The sequence below is a fragment of the Glandiceps talaboti genome, chromosome 1 (genome assembly GCF_964340395.1).
Source record: "Glandiceps talaboti chromosome 1, keGlaTala1.1, whole genome shotgun sequence".
Taxonomy (NCBI): domain Eukaryota; kingdom Metazoa; phylum Hemichordata; class Enteropneusta; family Spengelidae; genus Glandiceps; species Glandiceps talaboti.
Window position 1 is genome coordinate 29035419 of NC_135549.1, and position 22377 is coordinate 29057795.

The 22377-nt window shown below is 34.2% G+C and overlaps 1 protein-coding gene across 1 annotated transcript; it reads left to right on the forward strand.

Moving 5' to 3' along the window:
• Positions 1 to 1013: 1013 nt before the first annotated feature.
• On the forward strand, positions 1014 to 19158 carry LOC144436988 (aminopeptidase N-like). The gene is made up of 17 exons (XM_078125858.1): positions 1014 to 1956; positions 2529 to 2808; positions 3913 to 4033; positions 4505 to 4659; positions 6197 to 6316; positions 6991 to 7197; positions 8500 to 8565; positions 8947 to 9119; positions 9934 to 10019; positions 10743 to 10879; positions 11814 to 11869; positions 12116 to 12263; positions 13563 to 13747; positions 14385 to 14552; positions 15407 to 15547; positions 16451 to 16529; positions 17056 to 19158. Exons 1-17 carry the CDS (start codon positions 1088 to 1090, stop codon positions 17206 to 17208), a joined length of 3144 nt encoding a protein of 1047 aa, XP_077981984.1. The 5' UTR covers positions 1014 to 1087; the 3' UTR covers positions 17209 to 19158.
• Positions 19159 to 22377: the final 3219 nt, after the last annotated feature.

Here is a 22377-nt window from a genome sequence, read left to right on the forward strand (position 1 = left end):
GTTGTACAGGGGTGTCCCCGGGCCCCTCCCGCCGTTGAATTTTTGTTGTTGACATTTTGGGTCCAAAAGTAAGCGCTCTGGCATGGTGCTATATTGTTTAAAATCGTACTTCAGATCAACCTTGTCAAGTGTACGAGCACGTGCGGCCGGTGGCACAGCTTGATGAAATATATGTGTACGTATCTTTAATTGCACTATTAAAAGCGGGGGAAAAATTGGTTGTTTCTGATAACATGGCCTCAGAGAATAGGGTAGTTAGGTCGGGATTTTATTTTATTTTATCTCATCTTTTTAATTAATTTTTTTTGTGTCAAAAATATTGCTTAGACCCAAAACTAAACGAAAATGTCGGTCGGAATACACCTTCTGTGATAGTGTGACGAAATATGTACAGATATTACTGGAGAAAGAAAACAGAAGTGCATGAAGGTCAAGAAGACAAAGAATTTCGAACATCTTTTTAAAAACAATATTGAGGGTCGTTGGCTTAAACTAGGGACGGTCGGGTCATCGGAAACACTCAATTTTTTTTATTTTGCCTAAGCCTACAGCTCTCTTTTTTGCTCATTTTATGAATTGAGTGCGAATTCATCGTTTTTATGAAATGAGCTTGTGAAAAGTCCCTCATATATGTTCTCTGGAATTCAGGAAAATGCTATTATCTTTCATGATCATGATCATGACTCACCGCCGCCGCCGCCGCCGCCGCCGCCACCACCACCACCACCACCACCACCACCACCACCACCACCACAACAACAACAACAACAACAACAACAACAACAACAACAACAACAAGACAGTTTCCTACAAACTGCACTGAAAGTAGCATAAGATGACAAGGAAAACAAGATATGGGGGACACTTTTTGTTCCGCTTACCATGACCCGGAGATGGCTACCTTTGTTATGTTAATTTATATGTGTTCAGCTTTCACTTACAAGGAAAAAGGAGACTGCAGCATATATAGGTGTGTTTGTTGTGTGACCTCAGCTTTGGGGTCATAACGCTTCTTCTCCACCGAGTGAAAGGATAGGTGTGCAAAACTAACGGTTTTGCCGCGGGTTTAAGGCATCGCATTTCCATCATGTCTCGACAACAGCGACATCGGAGTAACCCAATGACTTACGACAACCCTGTCATGGTAAACTATTCCGGGCAGACAGACAATCGACACGGTCGGGACGTGTATGCACAATATCAATCGCCATCGTCGTACGAGCCGCCATTGCGTCAGTACCAACAGCGTCATACTTATAGTCCCCAGGCTCCGTCAAATGCCAGCTCGACAGCGAGTATGTCCGTGCCCTCCACTGTCGATGCGGTCGTTCGTCCGCCATCTCGCCCACCGTCGGAGCGATCCGACTTTCCTCCATCCGAAAGTATCAAGTTTGAAGGTAATAAAGGGTTCTTTTTATCTTACTGGAGAATTTTCTGGATCGTCGTGTTCGTCGTTTTAATACTCCTGCTCGTTGGCCTACTTATTGGATTTTTAAAACCAAAACCTTCAGGAGGAGTAGCAAATGTAACCATGTCAACGGAAACACCTACACTTGACCCGTCTGTACTGTGGCATCGCGTGCGCCTGCCAGGTAGCGTGGAGCCATCGCGTTATGATGTGGATCTACGCATTGACCGCGAAAAGGAAATCTTCAGCGGATCTGTTTCAATCACTTTCCGCTGCACTGAAGAAACCGATGTCGTACTTATACACGTCATGGCTCTCGACTTTACTGACAGTCTCATCTCGATTAAAGCCAAGGAGAGCGACAAAGAAATACCAATCAAAAATGAATTTGAGTTTGAAGAACGCAACTACTATGTGATCGAACTTGGTGAAAGTATTGAATACAATACTGAATATGTGATCCAGATTGAAGAGTTCAAGGGTCAACTAAAGGAAGATTTCAGTGGTCTCTATCTCAGTCCTTACGTTGATACCAATGGTGTCAAAAGGTATGTAAATGGCCCTATCCGAGATAGAAAGTTTACCGCAAACATTTTTTGTGGAAGCACGCAAAATTTACTTGAAACTTGCGCTCACCTGAATAGATATTGCACGTGTGCATGCGCGCGTACACTTTGCACAGTGTGTCAAATTTATTAGATCGCGCGTTTATTATTTAGTGCACGCCAATTATTTCACTGTAGTAATATAGTATACTATGAACTTCACATTATATCACATTTAATGATAACCTACAGTATTGAATTAAAAGAAAAAAGTTTTATTTTTTTTCATAAATATTCACACACAAACGACTTTACGGATGATCAGAAATATGTGTATGAATTAGCTAATGACGAAATCTCCTCTGTGAGCAGTACCACAGGAACTAGACAGACAGACAGACAGACAGACACACAAACAGATGGACAGACAGACACACTTTATACATAGACAGACAGACAGACAGACAGACAGACAGACAGACAGACAGACAATGAAATCAAGTGCATTATTTCTTTCCTCTGATATTTCTCCTTTTATTTTTTCCCTCCCAAATTATATTAATAATAATGATCAGGACAATGGTGGTTTCTGCACTTCAGCCAACATTTGCCCGGAAGGTATTTCCATGTTTTGATGAGCCGATCTATAAAGCAATCTTTAAACTAAGTATCACCTATCCAAGGTTTTACCAAGACCAAGTCTTATTTAGTACTGAAGTGGAGAAGACAGAGGATGCTGAGATTGGATGGGTTCGTGACAACTTCAAAGAGACTCCTGTTATCTCAACTTATAATCTTGGCATTGTCATTGGGTTGCTTGAAAACAGAGAAAGGAGTTGGGCAGGTGGACACAAGGTATACTGTCATATGATCACTGGCTTAATTGGTTGTTTTGTTTAAGTAAACAAACAAACAAACAAACGAGACAACAATAAAGAAATAAATAACCATAAACAGTCACAAACATAAAAGTTATGAAGGACAAAAACTACCACATTTCATATGAATATCAGGGACGTATAATTAAAGGGTTTGTTTATACATGTACATCCCTGTGAATATTAATTAAACATGAATACTAATGAATCTGAGCAACAAATATTGTTTGTTTGTTTGTTTATTGTAAAAATAACTCCAACCAACTAAGCTGCTGTTTTTGGAATATTGCTAGGAAAGAAACTGAATTTCACTTTGTTAAAAAGGGGAAGTTCAGCTAAAAAACAAGTTGTCTTTTTAATGATTATTTTTATCCATATATAAAGGAATTCCTTTCTGCGATTTTTTTTGTTCTCAGTGTTTCTGCATTCATTATAAAATTTTATGGTACATATTGATTTATATTTCTTGTAATTTAAATGTTAGGATTTTCATTTTTTCCTGAATAATTTGAATTTATTATTGAAATGAATTTATTTCCACCAGAAACATAAGATAATAACACTACAAAATGAAAATATCATTAATAAGAAAATGTTCTGGTGAGGACCATGGAAATAGTTCTGAGAAATTAGGAAAGTAACTAAATACAAGGCGTACATATAAATGATAAGTAAATAGTAAATAATGGAAGTAACTAAATACAAGGTGTACATATAAATGATAAGTAAATAGTAAATAATGAAAGTACATGTAATTAAATACATATAAAGTATAAATAAATAAAAACAAGTACACATACTTACTTACATTTATATACAAAATATTACAAGTGTACAATATGAAACAAAGAAAAACATGCTATGTATACCTGAAGACCCAACTATATATATATATATATATATATATATATATATATATATATATATATATATATATATATAGATAGATAGATAGATAGATAGATAGATAGATAGATAGATAGATAGATAGTAATACCATAGTAATAACTCCTTATTTCTACATAAATTGGTTTTTACTAAATTTACATATCATTCATAACTTGACTTGATTGGTCCATAGATTCAAGTTTGGTCAAGACCAGACGTAATTGATGAAATGAACTTGCTGTTAGATTATGCAGAAAGAAGCTATACATATTTCTCTGGTTACTTTGATATTGAAAACCCTACAAACAAAATAGGTAAGTGGGTATAACTTGGAATACAGATATTGATACTAACCTGATAATGCCTAGTTTGTATGGTACATCATCACGGGGCGCCCTCACACATACTTTGGTCAACCCTGAAGAAGGCCAGTGAGTGCAGAACAACACGACGTATCTTACAGTCTAGATTATGCTCTGCCATAGGAGTGTTTAAAACCGATTTATTGCGCATTGAGACAATCTATTTGTATTTTTGTTTGTTTCATATATGTATGGTATAGTGTATATATATTATATAGAAACAAAATATACTTGAATAAATATATGAATATATTAATATAATATTTGTATTTTTTATGAGAACATATTTGGTTTCTATACAAGTAAAGAATATACAATATGGCATGTGTGTGTGTCTCTGTGACATTTGTCTCTGTGTGTCTCTGTGCTATGCCGATTTTTAATCTGTTGGTTGATCTTACAAATGTTATTTTTCTATTTTAGATCTGGTAGCAGTTCCTACCCATTCTGCTCTGTCATCAGAACATTGGGGAATGGTGACAATTCTAGAAAAACAGGTCGTGTTTGATTATCTCCAGTCCTCCATTAGAAGACAGGTTCAAATTGCTGAGATTGTGTCTCGTGAAATAGCACATTCAGTAAGTGATTTCTTACTAGCTTTGACTTAAGATCTAGGCCAGCCTACTAGTAGCAATCTGACTCAAATCTGATGTTGTGAACTTGGGGTGATTTCTTTATTTACCTCTCTTTCCTACATTCATTGTCATTAAAAATGTTCTCTTTTGTTCTGTGAGTGAGGACCTTGCATGTTCCTACATCTGACACAATACCGTATGAGTTCATATTCAAATCCTTGGGGGCGGTACCAGTGGCCAGCTCTGATAGGGGTGTGTGGCCAGTGATGGAAACCCCAGGCCCCATTTTAGACCCACTTTGACCAAAAATCAATACCCCATTTTAAACCATTACAGGTTTTTAAAAGATGAAAGTTTAGACCTAAATACATTTTTCTTACGAGGCAACATTTTTTTAGTAATTAATGGCACTTATGATTTGGTAAAGGACAATGGACCACATTTTTAGACCGAGTAAAATCGAAAATAATGCAAAACCGGGGACCCAATTTTAAACTCTTCAGCTCAAAAAAAACCAGACCCCATTTTAGACAGGGCTATATACATATACTCAAATAAGGGGAGTAGCCCCCCCCCCCCCCCCCAACCCTGGGTTCAAAGCCTGCACACATGAGTGTATAGCCAATTAGAATCCATCTTACAATACAAATGACAATAAAACGTAGGAAACAAGAAATCGTACCAATTAGTTCACTACATCAGATTTTTTAATCAGATTGGTCCTATAGTTGAATTGACAGGTCTCTAGGGAATTCCCACCTAGACTTAGGAATTCAATGCTTGCAAATTCTTACTGAGTTTAAATCTACCCTCTGTGTCACATGACATCATTAGCATGACCACATGATTAGAATCAATGAGGAGAATGGAGATGTGTGACGTATAAACATCATTAGCATATTAATTGGTATAATCACTACTTCAATCATGAAGGGACAGATTTCATGATAGATTTATAAACATATTGTATTGTTGTATTGCTTCCTCTGTTACATGAAATAAAAACTTTGAAATGTAATTTGCATAACATCAAATGATCAGTACTTGAGTTATGACAAATGTGAAAATGTGAAACTCTTTTTTTTTTTATGGAAATGACTTGAAATTAAAGTGGCCATAAACATGAGGATTTGGTAATTATTTTGGATTTTTAATTTACAAAACAAATTTATAACTGCTTCTTACTTAAAAAATCAATGTGAAACAACACATGCCAAGTCTTTGGCTGGAACTCAATACATTGCAAACTGCTAAAACAAATGTGTACAAAGTTTGTTATTTTATACGTGCCATAACAAACATTTTACACATTTATCAATCTTTTGCAATTTATTGAGTGACAAACAAGGACTTGGCATATGTTTTAACACATTGATTTTTCAAGTAGGAAGTCATGACAAAATTGTTTTATAAATAATCAAAAATACAAAATAAATACCCCCCAATCTTCACCCATGGTCACTTTAAGTGTTGATTGATTGTGTATACATAAAGCTATTTAATCTTATTGTTTTTTTTTTTACTAAACTTGTGATTTCAGTGGATTGGTAATCTGGTCACCTTTGAATGGTGGTCTGATTTATGGCTGAAAGAAGGTTTAGCTACATTTTTCAGTTATGAAGCAATGTCAGATATCGACCCAGAGTTTGATGATAATGCAGTAAGTACAATCAAAATAACATGAAATGATTGCAATATTGAATATGTATAGAATTGTAAATGCAATTTTTTTTTGTAATTTTATGTTCTTTTTTTTGAAATTTATATTTATGTTGTTGTGTTACCATTGTTATCATATAGTTATCAAACCCTTGCTTGTTTCCCTTCATTTCACTTTATTTACCAATGACTTTATAATGATTTAGTACATCTTTGATGACTGCATGCATTGTTTACACATGGACATCAACCTAGAGTTCACTGATACAACATTGTAACAACCAATCTACAGACGTCAATATAACCAACAATAGACATCAATATAAACAACAACAGACAGTGTAAACAACTACAGACATCATTGTAAACAAGTACAGACATAATTGTAAACAACGGCAGACATCGATGTAAGCAATTATGAGACAGTAATGTAAACAACTACACACATTAATGTAACCAATCCAAAATCAAATCTGTTAACGAAAATTATTCAAGCACAGTTTTGTGAATGATGCCCTTGTATGTAGGTACATGTACCTTGATTCACTAAATTCCATCATGATTGCACCATTATTTATTTTCTATTAAAAGACACATACAGTGTACTTATACTTGTAAGATGTACATCATTTTCTATCTTTGAAAGTTTTTGTTTTTATGTGCTTATTTTTAAAGTTTGATGATATACACCTGGTTGAAGTTGTTCAGAAAGGTTTAGAAGCTGACAGCTACAATACTGGTCACCCACTATCTGATCCCAGCACACAGGATGTCAACACAATTCTATCAAATTATGATGAAATTACATCTTTCAAAGGGTTTGCTGTATTTCACATGCTGAAGTTAATTTTGGGAGATACCATATTTAAAGCGGGAATCAGGGTAAGTGATAATAGTACAACGGAAATCATAAACCCTGAAACAAAACGTCATCTGGCTCGACAGAAATCTCATTGACATTGCTACATTCTATCGGCTGGCTAGACAAAAATCTTAACAACAGCGTTTCGTCAATTGTCATGAAAAATATCTTTACCGATATTGTTATACTTTCTTATACTTACCTTAGGAGATCAACGCCAAATTCACCTGCCTGGTAAACCTAAGGTTTGGCGCATTCTTTAATATTTTTGAGACAGTCAATTTACTAAAATGTATCAATTGTAGTTCAGCTGCTGGTCTTATCATGCCAGACGATAACATGTGGAAATATCAATTAGAATTTTGTTGAGCCAGACGGGAACATTTACAACATCAAAGCGATATTTTTGTTGAATCAGGCGACGTTTTGTTTCAGGGTTTGTGATTTCTGTTGTATAAAGTGAACACAACACTACACCACACAATGTAACACAACACTACACCTCACAATGTAACGCAATACAGGATATAATTACACAACACAGCACATTAACACAATGCAATGCAATGCAACACCACGCAACGCAACGCAGCACAATGCAACACCACATCACACCACACCACACTGCACCACATAACAGTACTGCATCACAGTACTGCACTGCACAACACAAAACAACACAACACCACACCTCCCCACTCCACCCCACCCCACCCCACACAACAATTAACTCAACACAACAGCACACCTCCCTACCCCACCCCCCCACCACACCACACCACACAACACAACACAACACAACACAACACAACATAACACAATCTCGTGAGAAAAAGGTGTGGCACAGTAGCTGTATGAAAATACACAATAATTATAAAGACACAAGTTGACATATTTTAATGATAAAGTATTTGATATTTGAAAGAGACAAACATTTTAAAGTTTAAATAAATTATTGTGGAGTGTACATGATTATTATTATTATTATTATTATTATTATTATTATTTATTTATTTCGGAATAGAAAAAAAAAATTCCATATACTGAAGAAAAAATAGAAAAGGGGAAAAAAGACGGATTAAAAAATCCTCTGGCCCCACACATTCCACAAAGTACTTTTAGAATAGAATCAATTGAAACATTTCTTGATTACAATATAATGTAATTTAGACTGAACTGCTGAAATGAGGGATTTAACAGTGACCATTTTGGTGTCAAAAAATTACAAGTGAATCCCAAAGTTTGATAGTCTCATAGAAAGTGATTGTTTGTTCAACTTACAAATATTGGACCACTTATTTTTTATCTCTCTCTCTCTCCAGTCTTATCTTAATAAGTACAAATTTCAAAATGCCGATACCAATGATTTATGGGAAGAGTTTACTCAGGTAAGGTGTCATTTAAATACTAAATTATGTGATAGTTATTAATAAAACATATTATATATGTACCAAACTTGTACCCGGAGGAGATTATTGTACTGCCTATAGTGATATTTTCACTGCATTGCAATACCGAAAACATTATTGCATACCTGTCACACACGAAATTGCATGATTGTGCTGTATGATTTTTATGACTTTTAGGGAAATTTGCCATTTCAGATAAACGTGTAATAATAACAGAACCTCGTGTTTGGTTTGTGAATGGAGTGAGAACTAGGTGACAATTATGAGAAGAATTGTGTTCAAATTTATGTACAAATTTAACCTTCCATTCAAATGATGTTAAAAATGAACTCACTGCTAATATGTATTTTGTATGTAAAGGCTTATGGTCATGATGTGAAAGAACTAATGAACACATGGACATCACAACCAGGCTATCCACTACTTACACTAACAAGAAATGATGATGTCTCTACCAGTGTAGCAGTTGACCAATCATCATTCATTATCAAACCTGATGATTTGACCTTTGACCCAGAGGATACTGAGTTTGGGTAGGTTTACCTTGGAAACAATATGTATGAATTAACCATAACTATGAGCATTATGCGTGAGGAAATTTAAAGTATTCTAGGTTTTTACAGAAATAAGTCTTTTCTAAAATTACAATTTTTGAAATTCTAGATTAATACATTTGCTTAAAAACTCTTTTTGAGCTTAGGACTGTGTGAAGATCCACAGAGGTCTGATTGCTAATAGCAAACCTTAGATAATGTACTTTACAGAACTCAATTATTTTTGTAACTTTAATATCACACATTTCTTGTACTATTTTTACTGTTCTCAACAACATGTAGCAATATCCTCAGTGACTTTTAATTGTATACTTTTGTTTTTATCACAGGGCTTGCATTAAACAATAGCCACATAACGGTATAAACTTTGTCCCCAGGATCTCTGTCAATACAGGATTATCACCTCAAACATTAGAACATAGGAGAGTACATAGAGTGTGGGCTTACTTCATTTATCATGAATAATAGTAGTATTTTTTGTTTTCAAAATTGATCCTCCTTCAGGGGTGAACAAATCCACTTGTCCTGACTCCGGGACTAGTGATTTTTTTTGGGCAGACCACACAAATTTTACCTTGTCTGGTCCATCGGACCAGTACCTTACTGTTATAACTGTTAAAAAGTCGTCTGATTATACAGATTCATAGGTAAGATTTAATGTCTCACATTAGTGGGACCGGGGACCACTAATTTTTTCAGCAGGACCACTGGATTTTTTAAGGCACTCGTCCGGGGACCACCAGTTCACAAAATGATTTGTTCACCTCTGTGCCTTTATATACTTCTTAAACAGTAATAAATGGTATATACAGTTCAAATATAAGGCAAGAAACCAGGCTACTACAGAGATGACAACTTTACAACAGGAAAACAGTAACTGTAAGTGTGTACATTATATTTTATCCCATGTACTGGGAGATGAGCTGTTGTTGTTATATGCCATTATTTAAATCATGTACATAAGTAGTTTAAATGTAGCCATTTTAATCTTTCAAATGTGAGTAAAATATTGCAAGTCTGATTTTATAATTAAATAAACAAATAAAATAGACCATTTTTAAAACTAAATAAAAAATGTGATACTCAGATTACCAAAAACGTTTGTAGTACACACAGTAAAAATATTGGAATTATTTATTTTTCACAGTCATCTGTTGTTAATATCATCTTTTTTTTTCTTCATATGACTAATAAATATAATTATAAACCATATTTCATACATTTGGCAAAATAAAATTATTGTGTGTTTCCAATAACCTGACCGGCCCTAGTTTAAGTCTCCGACTCTAAATATTCTTTTAAACATTTAAAATGAGAAGAAAAGAAATTCTTTGTTTTCTTGACCTTCATGCATGTCTGTTTTCTTTCCCCAGTCATGTCTGTGCATATTTCATCAAACTATCACAGAAGGGGGGTATTCTGTTTAGATTTGGGTCACAGCAATATAGTTCAAAAATAAAAACAAGATAAAATAAAATAAAATGAAAATAAAATAAAATGCTGACCTACCTACCCTATTTTCCAAAGCCATGTTGTTAGAAACACAATTATTTTATTTTTTTTGCCTAATCATATTCATTTATCTTTCTTTCTCTCTACAAGATGAAATCTCCGTACCTAGTAGTACATCAAATGATGCATGGATACTGGGTAATGTAGATCTAAATAGTTTCCTACGAGTGAACTACCAAGTGAAAAACTGGGAGGCTATTATCAAACAACTACAAAGTGATCACACGGTACGGAGAATTACAGTCAGTTGTTATAAGAGATCTAGATAAGAGCTATAAAGTCATTTTATATATTTACTTTGTTAGGCAAACAAAAAAGGAGAGAATTGTTTCTTGTTAGAATATGTTGACAATGCAAATTGTTTTTATCTTTTTAAATATATTTATGGCATATTTTATACTATTTATGGCAGTTTAATGTTCTTTGTATTTAGTACTTTATAGCAAGTGTCACATTATTGTGTATGTGGGGCAGATGTCATTTGCTTGTTCATGATTGGCTCTGCAGTTGTCTTCACTAAAGTAGGGAGGGTTATTTTGTGTTTCTCCACGGATTTGTTGCCTTATTGGATGAATTTTTATTCATAAATTATACATCGTTTACATGAATTACATTGTTCTTTGCATACTAATTAGTTAGACATTATGACAAACCACCATGCATTGCTTCTCAAAACAGCACAGCACAGTATGAATTTTTATAGCAGGCATTTTCCATCACCCCAAAAGAAAGTGTAACATCAATTATTAGCTAGAAGATACATCATTCTGTAAATGAATCTTTAATCATAGTTCCAGTTACGCAATGTACGCCAAGAGAAAGCTATTAATTAATTAATTAATTAACCTATCAGGTGGAGCAGGTAAATGTTGAATTAAAAAAAAAGATGATGTTAGTGTATATATAATGAAACGTCAGGGATCACATCATTATCACATATGGCTGTCCCACACTCTTGGCCTGCAAGGAAAAGTGAGAAATCACAGTGTGCCTGATTTTCAGATATAACAGGCAGTTATGCATGACATCTAGTCCAATAATATGTCATTTTCAGCAGATTTCATTGGAAGTTCATCAATCATTCAAAAAGCATGATAATGTATTTTATTATATACCATTATATAAGTAATCTGACTTTCATATTTATTGCATTCTTGACAGGCATTCAGTGTTGTAAGTCGTGCTACTATCATAGATGATGCGTTTTTCCTTCAAAGGTATGTAATATAATAATTTCAACCAATTAACATATTTACTATCAACATATAATCACGTTGCAACTATTCAAGATTGGTTTTTAGAATAGGCTTAGTTAGTTACTTGCTAGATTCATCTTTAAGTCTAAATTAATCATCTTTACAGTGCAGTTTCTGTTATAAATGTCATGGTTGCTATGGTAACCTGAGTTAAAATCCTTTTTGATGGCATGGTGATCTCATAGAGGTGTGTGTTAAAATTGACAGGGCTGGTCTGTTGGATACGAATACAGCACTCAGAGTCACCTTATATCTCACCAATGAAGACAGTTATCCACCATGGAAAGCAGCATCAAGAGGATTTGAGTATTTCAGACAAAGATTATACCTGACTGACTTGTATGGTAGATTTAAGGTATGACATTATTAAAAGTACAACATTCATTGAATATACTGATAGTGTTTTACTAAAACTCTACTATATAGGCGGGTTATCAGAAAAACAAAAGATTGCATAGTTGGGCCACTGGGGGCACTATTTGCATTGACAGCATATATTTTACTTGAGTGTAGGCCAGAATTGATCAGTACTGTCGTGTGTACTTTAGAAACCATACATCCTTTCCCATTGTTTTACAGCAAATGTCAATTGCATTCTTTGAGTAATTCAAATAACGTTCTACATTTTCTTTTTGTTTGATGATGTCAATTTCAGGATGTCTACATATCGATACTTCTTGTAATCTAACTTAGCATATGCCCATGTAGTCTTGGTTACCCAGCCGCTTGCCGTTTAGGACATAGTGCCCCCAGCAGAGTCTGGGATAATACGATGTCACCTATTATATTAAGCAACATGGCCGCTGACAAGATCTGATTGGACTAAAATGATTATGAATTTTCATTTTCATCAACTCTGGTGTATTTTGAACAGAAATCATGGTATAAAGATTTAAAAAACCATCTTTGTCAGGAGATAAATCAAAATGCTCTTAGCAATAGTTACCACCATACTATTTTACTACATCCACCTGTCTCACTAATACTCACCTGGCGTACCAAGGGCCCACTAAATCATGTACCTGTTCCTGTTGTCTTTCTACATTTTTGATTCCTTAGTGGCAGATGAGATAAATTATTGCTTCGTGTATGTTGCTATTCATGTATGCACAGTGTTTGATGTTTGTTTTGGCCCTAGGTAGTTCATTAACAAGAGATGCATGTTATATATCTTTGATTTATAATATGTTCTTTTATGTTTGGCTATAAGTGTATTTCACCACTAATTTATCTTGTTTAGAAAAGATAATTTACAAGGCCAAGAAAAATACAAAGTGATTGTTTCTGGTCAGCACACGCATCACTTAAATACACAACAAATAACCCTAGCTCCTTCAGTGAAGACAGCTGCAGAGCCAATCATGAACAAGCAAATGACATCTGCCCCACACACACTTACTATAAAGTACTAAATAAAAAGAACAGTAACTGCCATAAATGGTAGACTGAGTGACAGGTTTGTTGAGAATTAAAAAAAACAACCATATCTTCGCACCACTTTAGACAGAATGTCTTGACCAGAAACAATTCTTTTTCTTTTTTTTGGCCTAATAATAAAATACTATGTTGATACCTAGAGTGATTAGTCAATACTTGTAAGGTGTCACGAAAACATTTATATTTTGGAATTTTTCATGTTCATTTAATATTACAGAGATATGTTCTAGGTCTATTGCACAACACATGGATCAATCTTGGATGGACGCCTCATATTTTGGACACCCTCCAGACCAGGTATTTACGGACACTCCTCACTGGTATCGCATGTAACTATGGCGATGAAGATTGCACCTACAATGGCTTACAGTATTTTACAAACTGGTTGACCTCACATTCACCGTAAGTTGTAGTATTTATATTAATATACTGACTACATTTATCAGTGTACCAGTAATTTACTCATGAGAATGATGAAATCAGATTTTGCAATACATTTTTTTTGCTATTTATTAAAAGTTAGTGTCACTTGGGTAGTATAATCACAAGGGGTTCTAATTTAATGTGTTTTTATATTTAGCTTTTCCACACTCAGATTGTATCTACTCATAGCACTGTATTACACCTGACACAGACCTATATTGGCACAAGAGCTCTTAAATTTATATTTCCTCAATTTCTTGGGTAGCCATGCTGCAACCATAAGTAAATAGGATTATTCTTCACATAGTAACCTCTATCCTACCAGGTTCCCACTTATACTGATTGAGGCAGAACAATGGTACTGTTAATAAGTGCAAAGGATTAAATCCTTCACATAACAATGTCTGTCCTACCAGGTCCCTATTTATACAGCTGTTTGGGGTGCAACACTGCAACAATTATAGTTCAAATGATGGCCACTAAGGACTGTAACTATATATAGCCATTCAGAAACAAATGGCAGAAGCAGGGCTTGAGGTGATGACACTGATATAGATAATTGTGAGTCTAGCAGCCCCTCATAATCACATTCTGTGTTCACTTCTTGTATATTAAGATTACCAACTGATCTACGTACCGAGATATTTGGGGTAGGCGTGGCTAGCAGTGATTCCACACAATGGCAGATACTGTGGAGTCAGTTGAATGGACAGTTACTTGCTGATGATGACATTGCAATCCGTGAATCTCTCACAAAGTCACATGATCCATGGGTTCTTAACAGGTGAGGAAATTGTACTGATATGCAAATTTTGAAATCATATAGTGAACTGAAAAATTTAATCAAACTTTTAAAATGATTTTATTTACTGTATTCCATGTTTATTGTGCCAGGATTCTCGTTTGTACTTTAAATCAGGTATCACCTTCACCCTGAGGGAAACATGACGTTGAATGAATTCTTTACGATCTCTGACTTAAAGGGGCACAAGCTGAGTTTATAAGTTGTTGGGTGAAGTTTATACTGTGTATTTAAAAGTCACATTTCGTATTCTACTTTACTGATGCATATATAACCATCAGTTGCAATTGACTGAACTCACACCCAGAATTAAGATATCATTTATAAACAATTCTGATGATATGATTTAGCATACATATCAAAAAAAGACACAGAATCCATACTACGCAAGCATCAGTTCCAACAATGCCAGGAGGCAATTGTAATTTGATAGAAGGCATATATGAACAGCATAATAGAATAGTTAATTGAGGTTTTGTGTATGTATTTTCACTTGAGTGAAAGGTTTATAAAGCTTGTACCATATGGATAACAAACAGGAATTTATTTTGGATTTTTAACTCGTGTGCTGTCATACTTGGAAAACCAATGTGAAACAACAAATACTGAATCTTTGTTTGTAACTTAATAAATTGCAAAATATTGAAAATGTTTAAAAGATTTGCTATTGTACATACAATAACTTTTTCCACATTTTTTAAAAATAACATTTTTTGGTTATATTTTGATTTACAAACACTGACTTTGTTGACGCTATATTTCCCTTTCAACTTTAAATGTTTATCTACAATTATTTCTCTATATGTAAATGTACTTTATTTGATTTTTGTTCTCAGATACATGACCTGGTCATTAAATTTCTCCGTTATTCCAGCTGATGAAAGCTACATGGTGATTTACAGAACCAGTCAGAATGATATCGGAAGTGCAGTTGTATTTGATTTTATTGTTGAACATTTTGATGATATTTTACAAGTGTAAGTCTGTTGAAATGTAACCCTAAATGATATTTCAACAAATTTAAAATTCAGCTGATTTCTTGTAAGTTTTGGTGGAGGATATTTGAGTTTGTTGATTGTGATATACAGAAATTAAATGTAGGAGAGAGAAAAATGTATTATTATATCATCTGTATGGATGCTGAACACCCCCCTCCCCCCAAAAAACCAAAAACCAAAAAACCCCAGCTCAAAGGTCAAAATTCAAAGGTCACATCTTAATACTCAGTAGTTAATTATGTTCAACATAACATAATAATTTGATATACTAAATATATATAATATAAAATGTTAGAAATATTGAAGTGTTTCAGTGAATTTGGTACAAAATCAAGTTGCAAATTCATGAAATTTACTGTGCATTTAGGTATTAGAAATATTGATGTTATCTTTGTTCAATGTTTTGTGTTTGTAAAATTTGTTGTCATCACATGTAATGTATTATTTAGTTATTTAGCAAGGTTAATTTGTAAGAATTTAGGAAAATTATTTTTTTTAAATTTACATTTGAAAGTTTTGACAAGTTTTTGTGAAAGCAGCCTTATGTTGAAAGTGGTGTACAGGAATTTCCAATGAGTTCTAACCTATGTGTTATGTAGGGCCGGGGAACTCAGCAAATATTATAAATTAACCCCCCCCCCCCCCCCCACACACACACACACACACCTCATCTTATAGTTGTGGGTCGAACCAGAAAATACCTTTATAACTTTTAGTTTCTTTCGTGAAAACAGTAGCATTGTTTACCAGCCTATTCCCGGTGATTCAAATTATATACCAAGACAAACTAACGATATTCCTGATTTAGAGGAATGACGAGTCCTAAACTCTTTATCATTTCTTCGATGGTCTTCTAAGCATTCTTTCTTTTCTTGTTTTCAGGTATACTGGTAATATGTATGCATTGAATTGGATCTTTAAGTCTGTCAACACTGTCAATAGAGTCACACAATTCAAACAGGTATATCTTTATTAATAAGCAATACAATACAATAAAAAGGCTGTTGTATACAAACACAATATCTGATTTATAGATATGTTTAATAATTTGGGGGAATTTATTTAGGTTTTTAAAAAAAATTAATTAATTAATTAATTAATTAATTTTTTTGATGGGGGGCTATATGGAACAGGGGGTTCAATCTCATATTCACATAGCTTCTTTATGTTGTCACTCTTTGTCATTTTAAGACAATTACAGGATTGAAGTCTTGTTGAATTTAATTCAGAAAAAAACATGACCTATGTCAACTATGGGTCAGCTGGTTGATTTTTAAAAAAAAGTAAGAAAAAAAAATCATCTTCATTTTCTCTGCCTCTCCTTTTCCAAATAACCATCGTCTGCTTTAGTTACAATTTTACTAAGAGAGGCTGTCTAATGTGAGAGAAAATGAATAAAAAATGATTATTGGTGTTGGTACATTAGTTTATAAATGACCTAATATTCAACTTTACTCTAACACACATTTGCTTTTGTTGTTTTGAAGTTTCAGTCATTGAGAAGTAAGCTTCCTCACGATCAATCTATGAAGAGAATATTTGACAAGGCGGAAGAAATGATGAAAATAAATATTGAATGGTTAGAAAAATATCAGACAGTGGTTGGACGATATTTACAAGAACATACAAGTGGAGGCTGAAGTCTCTAATAGACTACTGTATTGGTATTGATGATTTCATAAAAAAACAAAAGTCAGTGGAATGCAGATAATTCCAACACAAGAGGGCGCAATTTGTAATGTAGTTTTAATACTCCATACATATCCTATCCTATATATGTATCCTATGAGTAAAGTTATCCATCAGTAACAATTTGGGAGGATGAAAGAAAACCTATTTTACTATAGATCTATCAGAAGACTACACTGGACTATAATATTGACACATTTTCTATGTGTTATTGTATATAACCTGTATGAGACTAATATAGGACATCACAGTCTTATCATGTCAGTTGTCTATAGAAAAGTGTACTCAGTGAAATAGAGAGAGGTTTAGATGCACGTGTTTACATGTGTTCTAAATGCATAGCGTCATAATCATGTGATTTGAGGCAACCCAGGTGTTCTGTACCAGATGATGCTACGTCAAAATGGAGGTCTACATGTAACTGTATATATGTGTTAAGTTTTATGTCATTTTTCTTCCATTAAATGTCATAATTCTTTTATGTTAGAGTTAATGTTAAGTATTTCCTTTGAGTACTTAAATGAAAAATGTATAAAGTCTAAAGTACCAACAAGTTTGAAAAAAACAAAGTCATGTGTTTGGCGTAGCTAAAACAGAAGATGCCAATGTGTGCATGCACATTCCACTGTCTTTCAACTTGTGTTCTGAACACGTAGATAACACAACTCTGTATGCGTCATTACGTGTACGCCTGCATGATCACACACTCAGCCATGCGCGTACATATTCTAACATGTATCTAAACATCTCTAATATATGCCATTACACACTTTATTATCATATTTATAGTTCTGTATGTTATCAGAGATGTGGATCATTTAAAAAATTTTCTCACAAAATTTGTTCACCCAGTTTTTTATATGCACTTCTGAAATTAGTCCAAAAGTAGATTTGGAATTAAATTTCCAAATCATGAATCCAGACACTAAAAAATTATGTGTTCCTTTTATTATAATTCATGCGTAATTTGCATAATTGATTACTTGCCAGTATTTTTTTTTGATCTTGCATTGTTTTGTGCATTTTAACAGTATTTAAATAATGACACTCTCTTGTTCAGTTGTAATAAAGTCCCAACCTACCTATCCTAATTTCTGAGGCCATGTTATTGGAAACATACAATTGTTTCATTTTTCGCCTCATGAAAATTTGTATTGCGAAAAGACAAAAACATGAACACCTTTCCTTCTTGCTAATATATGGGCGAAGAAAGACTTAGACAAATGAAATTCAACATATACCACACCAGGGCAGAAGTTAGATTTAAAGAATCTTGTGTATGGATGTATCTGAAGAGATAAAACGTCTAATCAAATCCATATGGAGATTGTACATAGACATTTTTTACTTTTGTGAGCATTATTGTTATATAGTAAGGGTTTTTACTTTGGAGAAGGTAATTTTCAAAACCAACTACTTTTTTAATCACTGTGTGAGTTCTCATTTTATTTTTATCAGTATTATTTTGTCTTATATATTGTGTATATTATCAGGTGATGTATTGCAATTATTTTGATAACCTCTATACAAAAAGAAATGTTTTTAACAAACCAACGGTTGCTAAGACTTATTGTGTGTATATTTTTGTTTTCATCAATTTTAGTTAAATTTGTCTTCTAGGATTTTTATGACACAATGGGTTTATTTTCCCTACGGTGGCCCACAGGTGACAGACGAAAACTAAATTTGTGCTACAAATAATTGATTTTTGATGGCAAAATATTTAATAAAAGGATAACACTTTTATTTCATATGACAAAACATTAATTTCTTGGGTCAATATAGAAATATCAAAGCAAAAAACTACAATTTCTGTGACAAATAAATTCTTTTTACAGAGCAGAAAATTAATTTGCGAAACGAAATTTTTTATTCGTGTGGCCCAAACTTTATTTTCGAGTGATAACATTTAAGTTGTGGGATAAAATGTTTAATTGTTGGTGCAATGTTTGAAACATTAGAACCGGTTTTTCTAAAGTTTTCTAACAAGACTCAAAATACCTCATTGCAAACTATTAATCCTTAGAGCAGTACACCAGGTTTTTGTGAAAAAACTCTAACTTTGTGTAAAAAGTATTTAAATGTCAAGCCGGAATATGAATTTAAGTCCATTACAATCTTATACTCTGACTGCAGAAACAACATTTGTCACCATACAACCTGCTTTTCTTATCGACGAGATTTACTTAACACAGGATGCAACATTAATGTTTGGGGACGAAACATTAATATGCGAGGACAAAACTTTCTTTTTGCTTGACGGAAGTTGGACTGCATGACGGAAATTGGTTATATATCCCACAATCCTTGGCACACTCTTGGCGGCTATTTCAACTTCGTGACTAGCACTATATCTGATCATGTCAAGTGGTAAACACATCAATTGTTTCCAGTGTATAAATGTTTTTTTAAAGATAATAAAGGACGGAAACACCATTCCCATCAATACTAGTATTCCTGGACCCAATCTCATTAAAATCTGATGTGGTGAAAGCAGCTAAATGCTTTATTTACCTCTATTTCCATCGTTTTGTGATGTTTCCCACGCAGGCGGCGATCACTCGGAACAAAAACAAGCAACACAAACTATGGAAATAGAGATAAATAAAGCATTTAGCTGCTTTCACCACATTAGATTTTAATCAGATTGTCCTGGACCAATGGGGAAAAATGGACCGATCGCATTCTCAAGAATTAAAAGTTATATTGAAAATGACAGTGTCCTGTGGAATAGTTGTAGAATATATATCATGAGAGTTGGATCTTGGATGCACAATACCTCGAATAACAGACAGACTAAAAACGAAGAATGTACCTCTGCCCTATACATTTGAATGCTGATCTAGGTACTGAGAATGTACTGTGGCTGTAATATAGTGCTTTGGTTTGGGATGACCCAAATGCTCATAGATATGTGACTTCACGACATAATCACAGAATTGAGGCCTGTTATCGAGAGATTACGAAGAGTATTTCAGTTCTGAATTTATGGCAGGGGGTCTGAGGACAAATGGGGGGGGGGGGCAACAAATTGGAGGTTTTAAGGGGGGGGGGACATGGAAATTCTGATCGTTTGAAAGGGAGGGGCACGAAATGTTTAGCTCATGATTTGAACCAAAGTACACCTCGCGAGTGGTCGTTTACCGAGTACATTTGAACATTTCTTGCAGCTTTGCCACAATGAATTCAAAAGCCTACAGTCAGTGATAAGATGGGTGATTACTATACGAAATATGTATGCTTTAATCTCTCTTCTCCCTCCCTCCCTGTCTGTCTGTCTGTTTGTCTGCCTGTATCTATCTATCTATCTATCTATCTATCTATCTATCTATCTATCTATCTATCTATCTATCTATCTATCTATCTATCTATCTATCTGTCTGTATGTCTGTCTGTCTGTCTATCTGTCTGTCTGTCTCTGTATGTATGTATGTATGTATGTATGTATGTATGTGTGTGTGTGTGTGCGTGCGTGCGTGCGTGCGTGCGTGCTTGCCTGCCTGCCTGCCTGCCTGCGTGCGTGCGTGCGTGTGTATGTATGTATGTATGTATGTATGTATGTATGTATGTGTATGTATGCAAGCACACTGTGTGTGTGTGTGTGTGTGTGTGTGTGTGTGTGTGTGTGTATGTGTATGTGTGAAACCATGAAATTCTTTGCTGATATTTGATTTCAATCACACGTTGCTCTCGTTTAGTTGGAATTTGGTTTTAGTGGACATGATCTAATCACCAACTTTAATCACAAGCAAAACATGTACTATTAAAAGGCCATGGTGTATTGTGATGTATGCTCCCGATATAAGAAATTGATGTCAAAAATTATATTTTAACTTTCCATGGGGATAATGGACTCCAACTGTTGAAAAGACAATTAATATAAGCACCTTAAAAAGTTAAAATTGTGAAATTGTGTTACTATACACATCAATGACGCTATTGTATATTTTCTCAGTTTAGTCGCCTGGTGGCGCTGTTCGTGCAGCAAACTATAGCATCTTTTCGTGATTCTATTTATTGCTAAAATGAATACTTTGAAACCGACATTTTTTGATGTTTAGCTAAGTAAGCTTAAGCTTATTCTTCAATACATCATGAATTACTTCAGAGATGCCTCTTACATACAATGAAATCAAAAGATTATGCTAGCAAAAGCCTTTGGAAAAAAAGGAAGTTAGTTTCACCAAGATCTATAATTGAGATTCACCCGTTTAGTTGTTTTTATGTATTCATATCATTACTACTTTGCCCACGTTAACACACTACCAAAACTTTAAAAGGTACTTATAAGACGAAATGCCATTTACAATGTACTGATAATTGGTTTTATATATGGACATTGAAAAAAAAATTGCTATAGATTCACGCGGCACTTTAACTTCTAAAACAAAACACGGGGGTGATTATTATGAGATTGAGATTGAGATTTTAGATTTATCGTTTTGTGGGCATTTTGAACGCCGTTTTGTTTGTTTGTTTGTTTGTTTGTTTGTTGTTGTTGTTGTTGTTTTGGTTTTTGGGTTGTTGTTTTTTTTGTTTTTTTTTTTTGGGGGGGCTTCTTTAGCGCCTTTGGAAATTACTGTGTGCTTGATTCAGGCAATTGATTGATTAAGGAATACGTTTGAGCTCGAGCACGCCAAGCAGCGGAGCGCGTCAGCTGTCGCGAGCGCACTAAGCGTCGATTTTGCACCATGTCTATCCGTATACTTTTTTTTTTTTTTTTTTTTTTTTTGAGTCTTCCATATTTATATAAACTTTTTGTCTGCGATTATTATAAAAAATGTTGAAAGACCAGAAAGTGTACATTGTCAAGCACATACATATAATATTTTTAATCATTCCATTTCTGGTCGGCCTTTATACCCATAATAACATATATGTGTACGTAGACGTGTATAATGAGTTTATTAAAAATATACTATAAATAAAGAAGTAAGTATGTAAATGTGACCCATAGCTGACTTGGGCCTTTATTACCTGTATGACATCATTATCATTTTCGAGTTTCACCAGAAATATTACCTCATGCCCCTGCATAGACAAGAATAAAACCATTTAGCAAAGGAATAACAGTTTACAAGCGACTGTGCGTCGAGGTCAAGGTTCAGATGTCTCAGAAC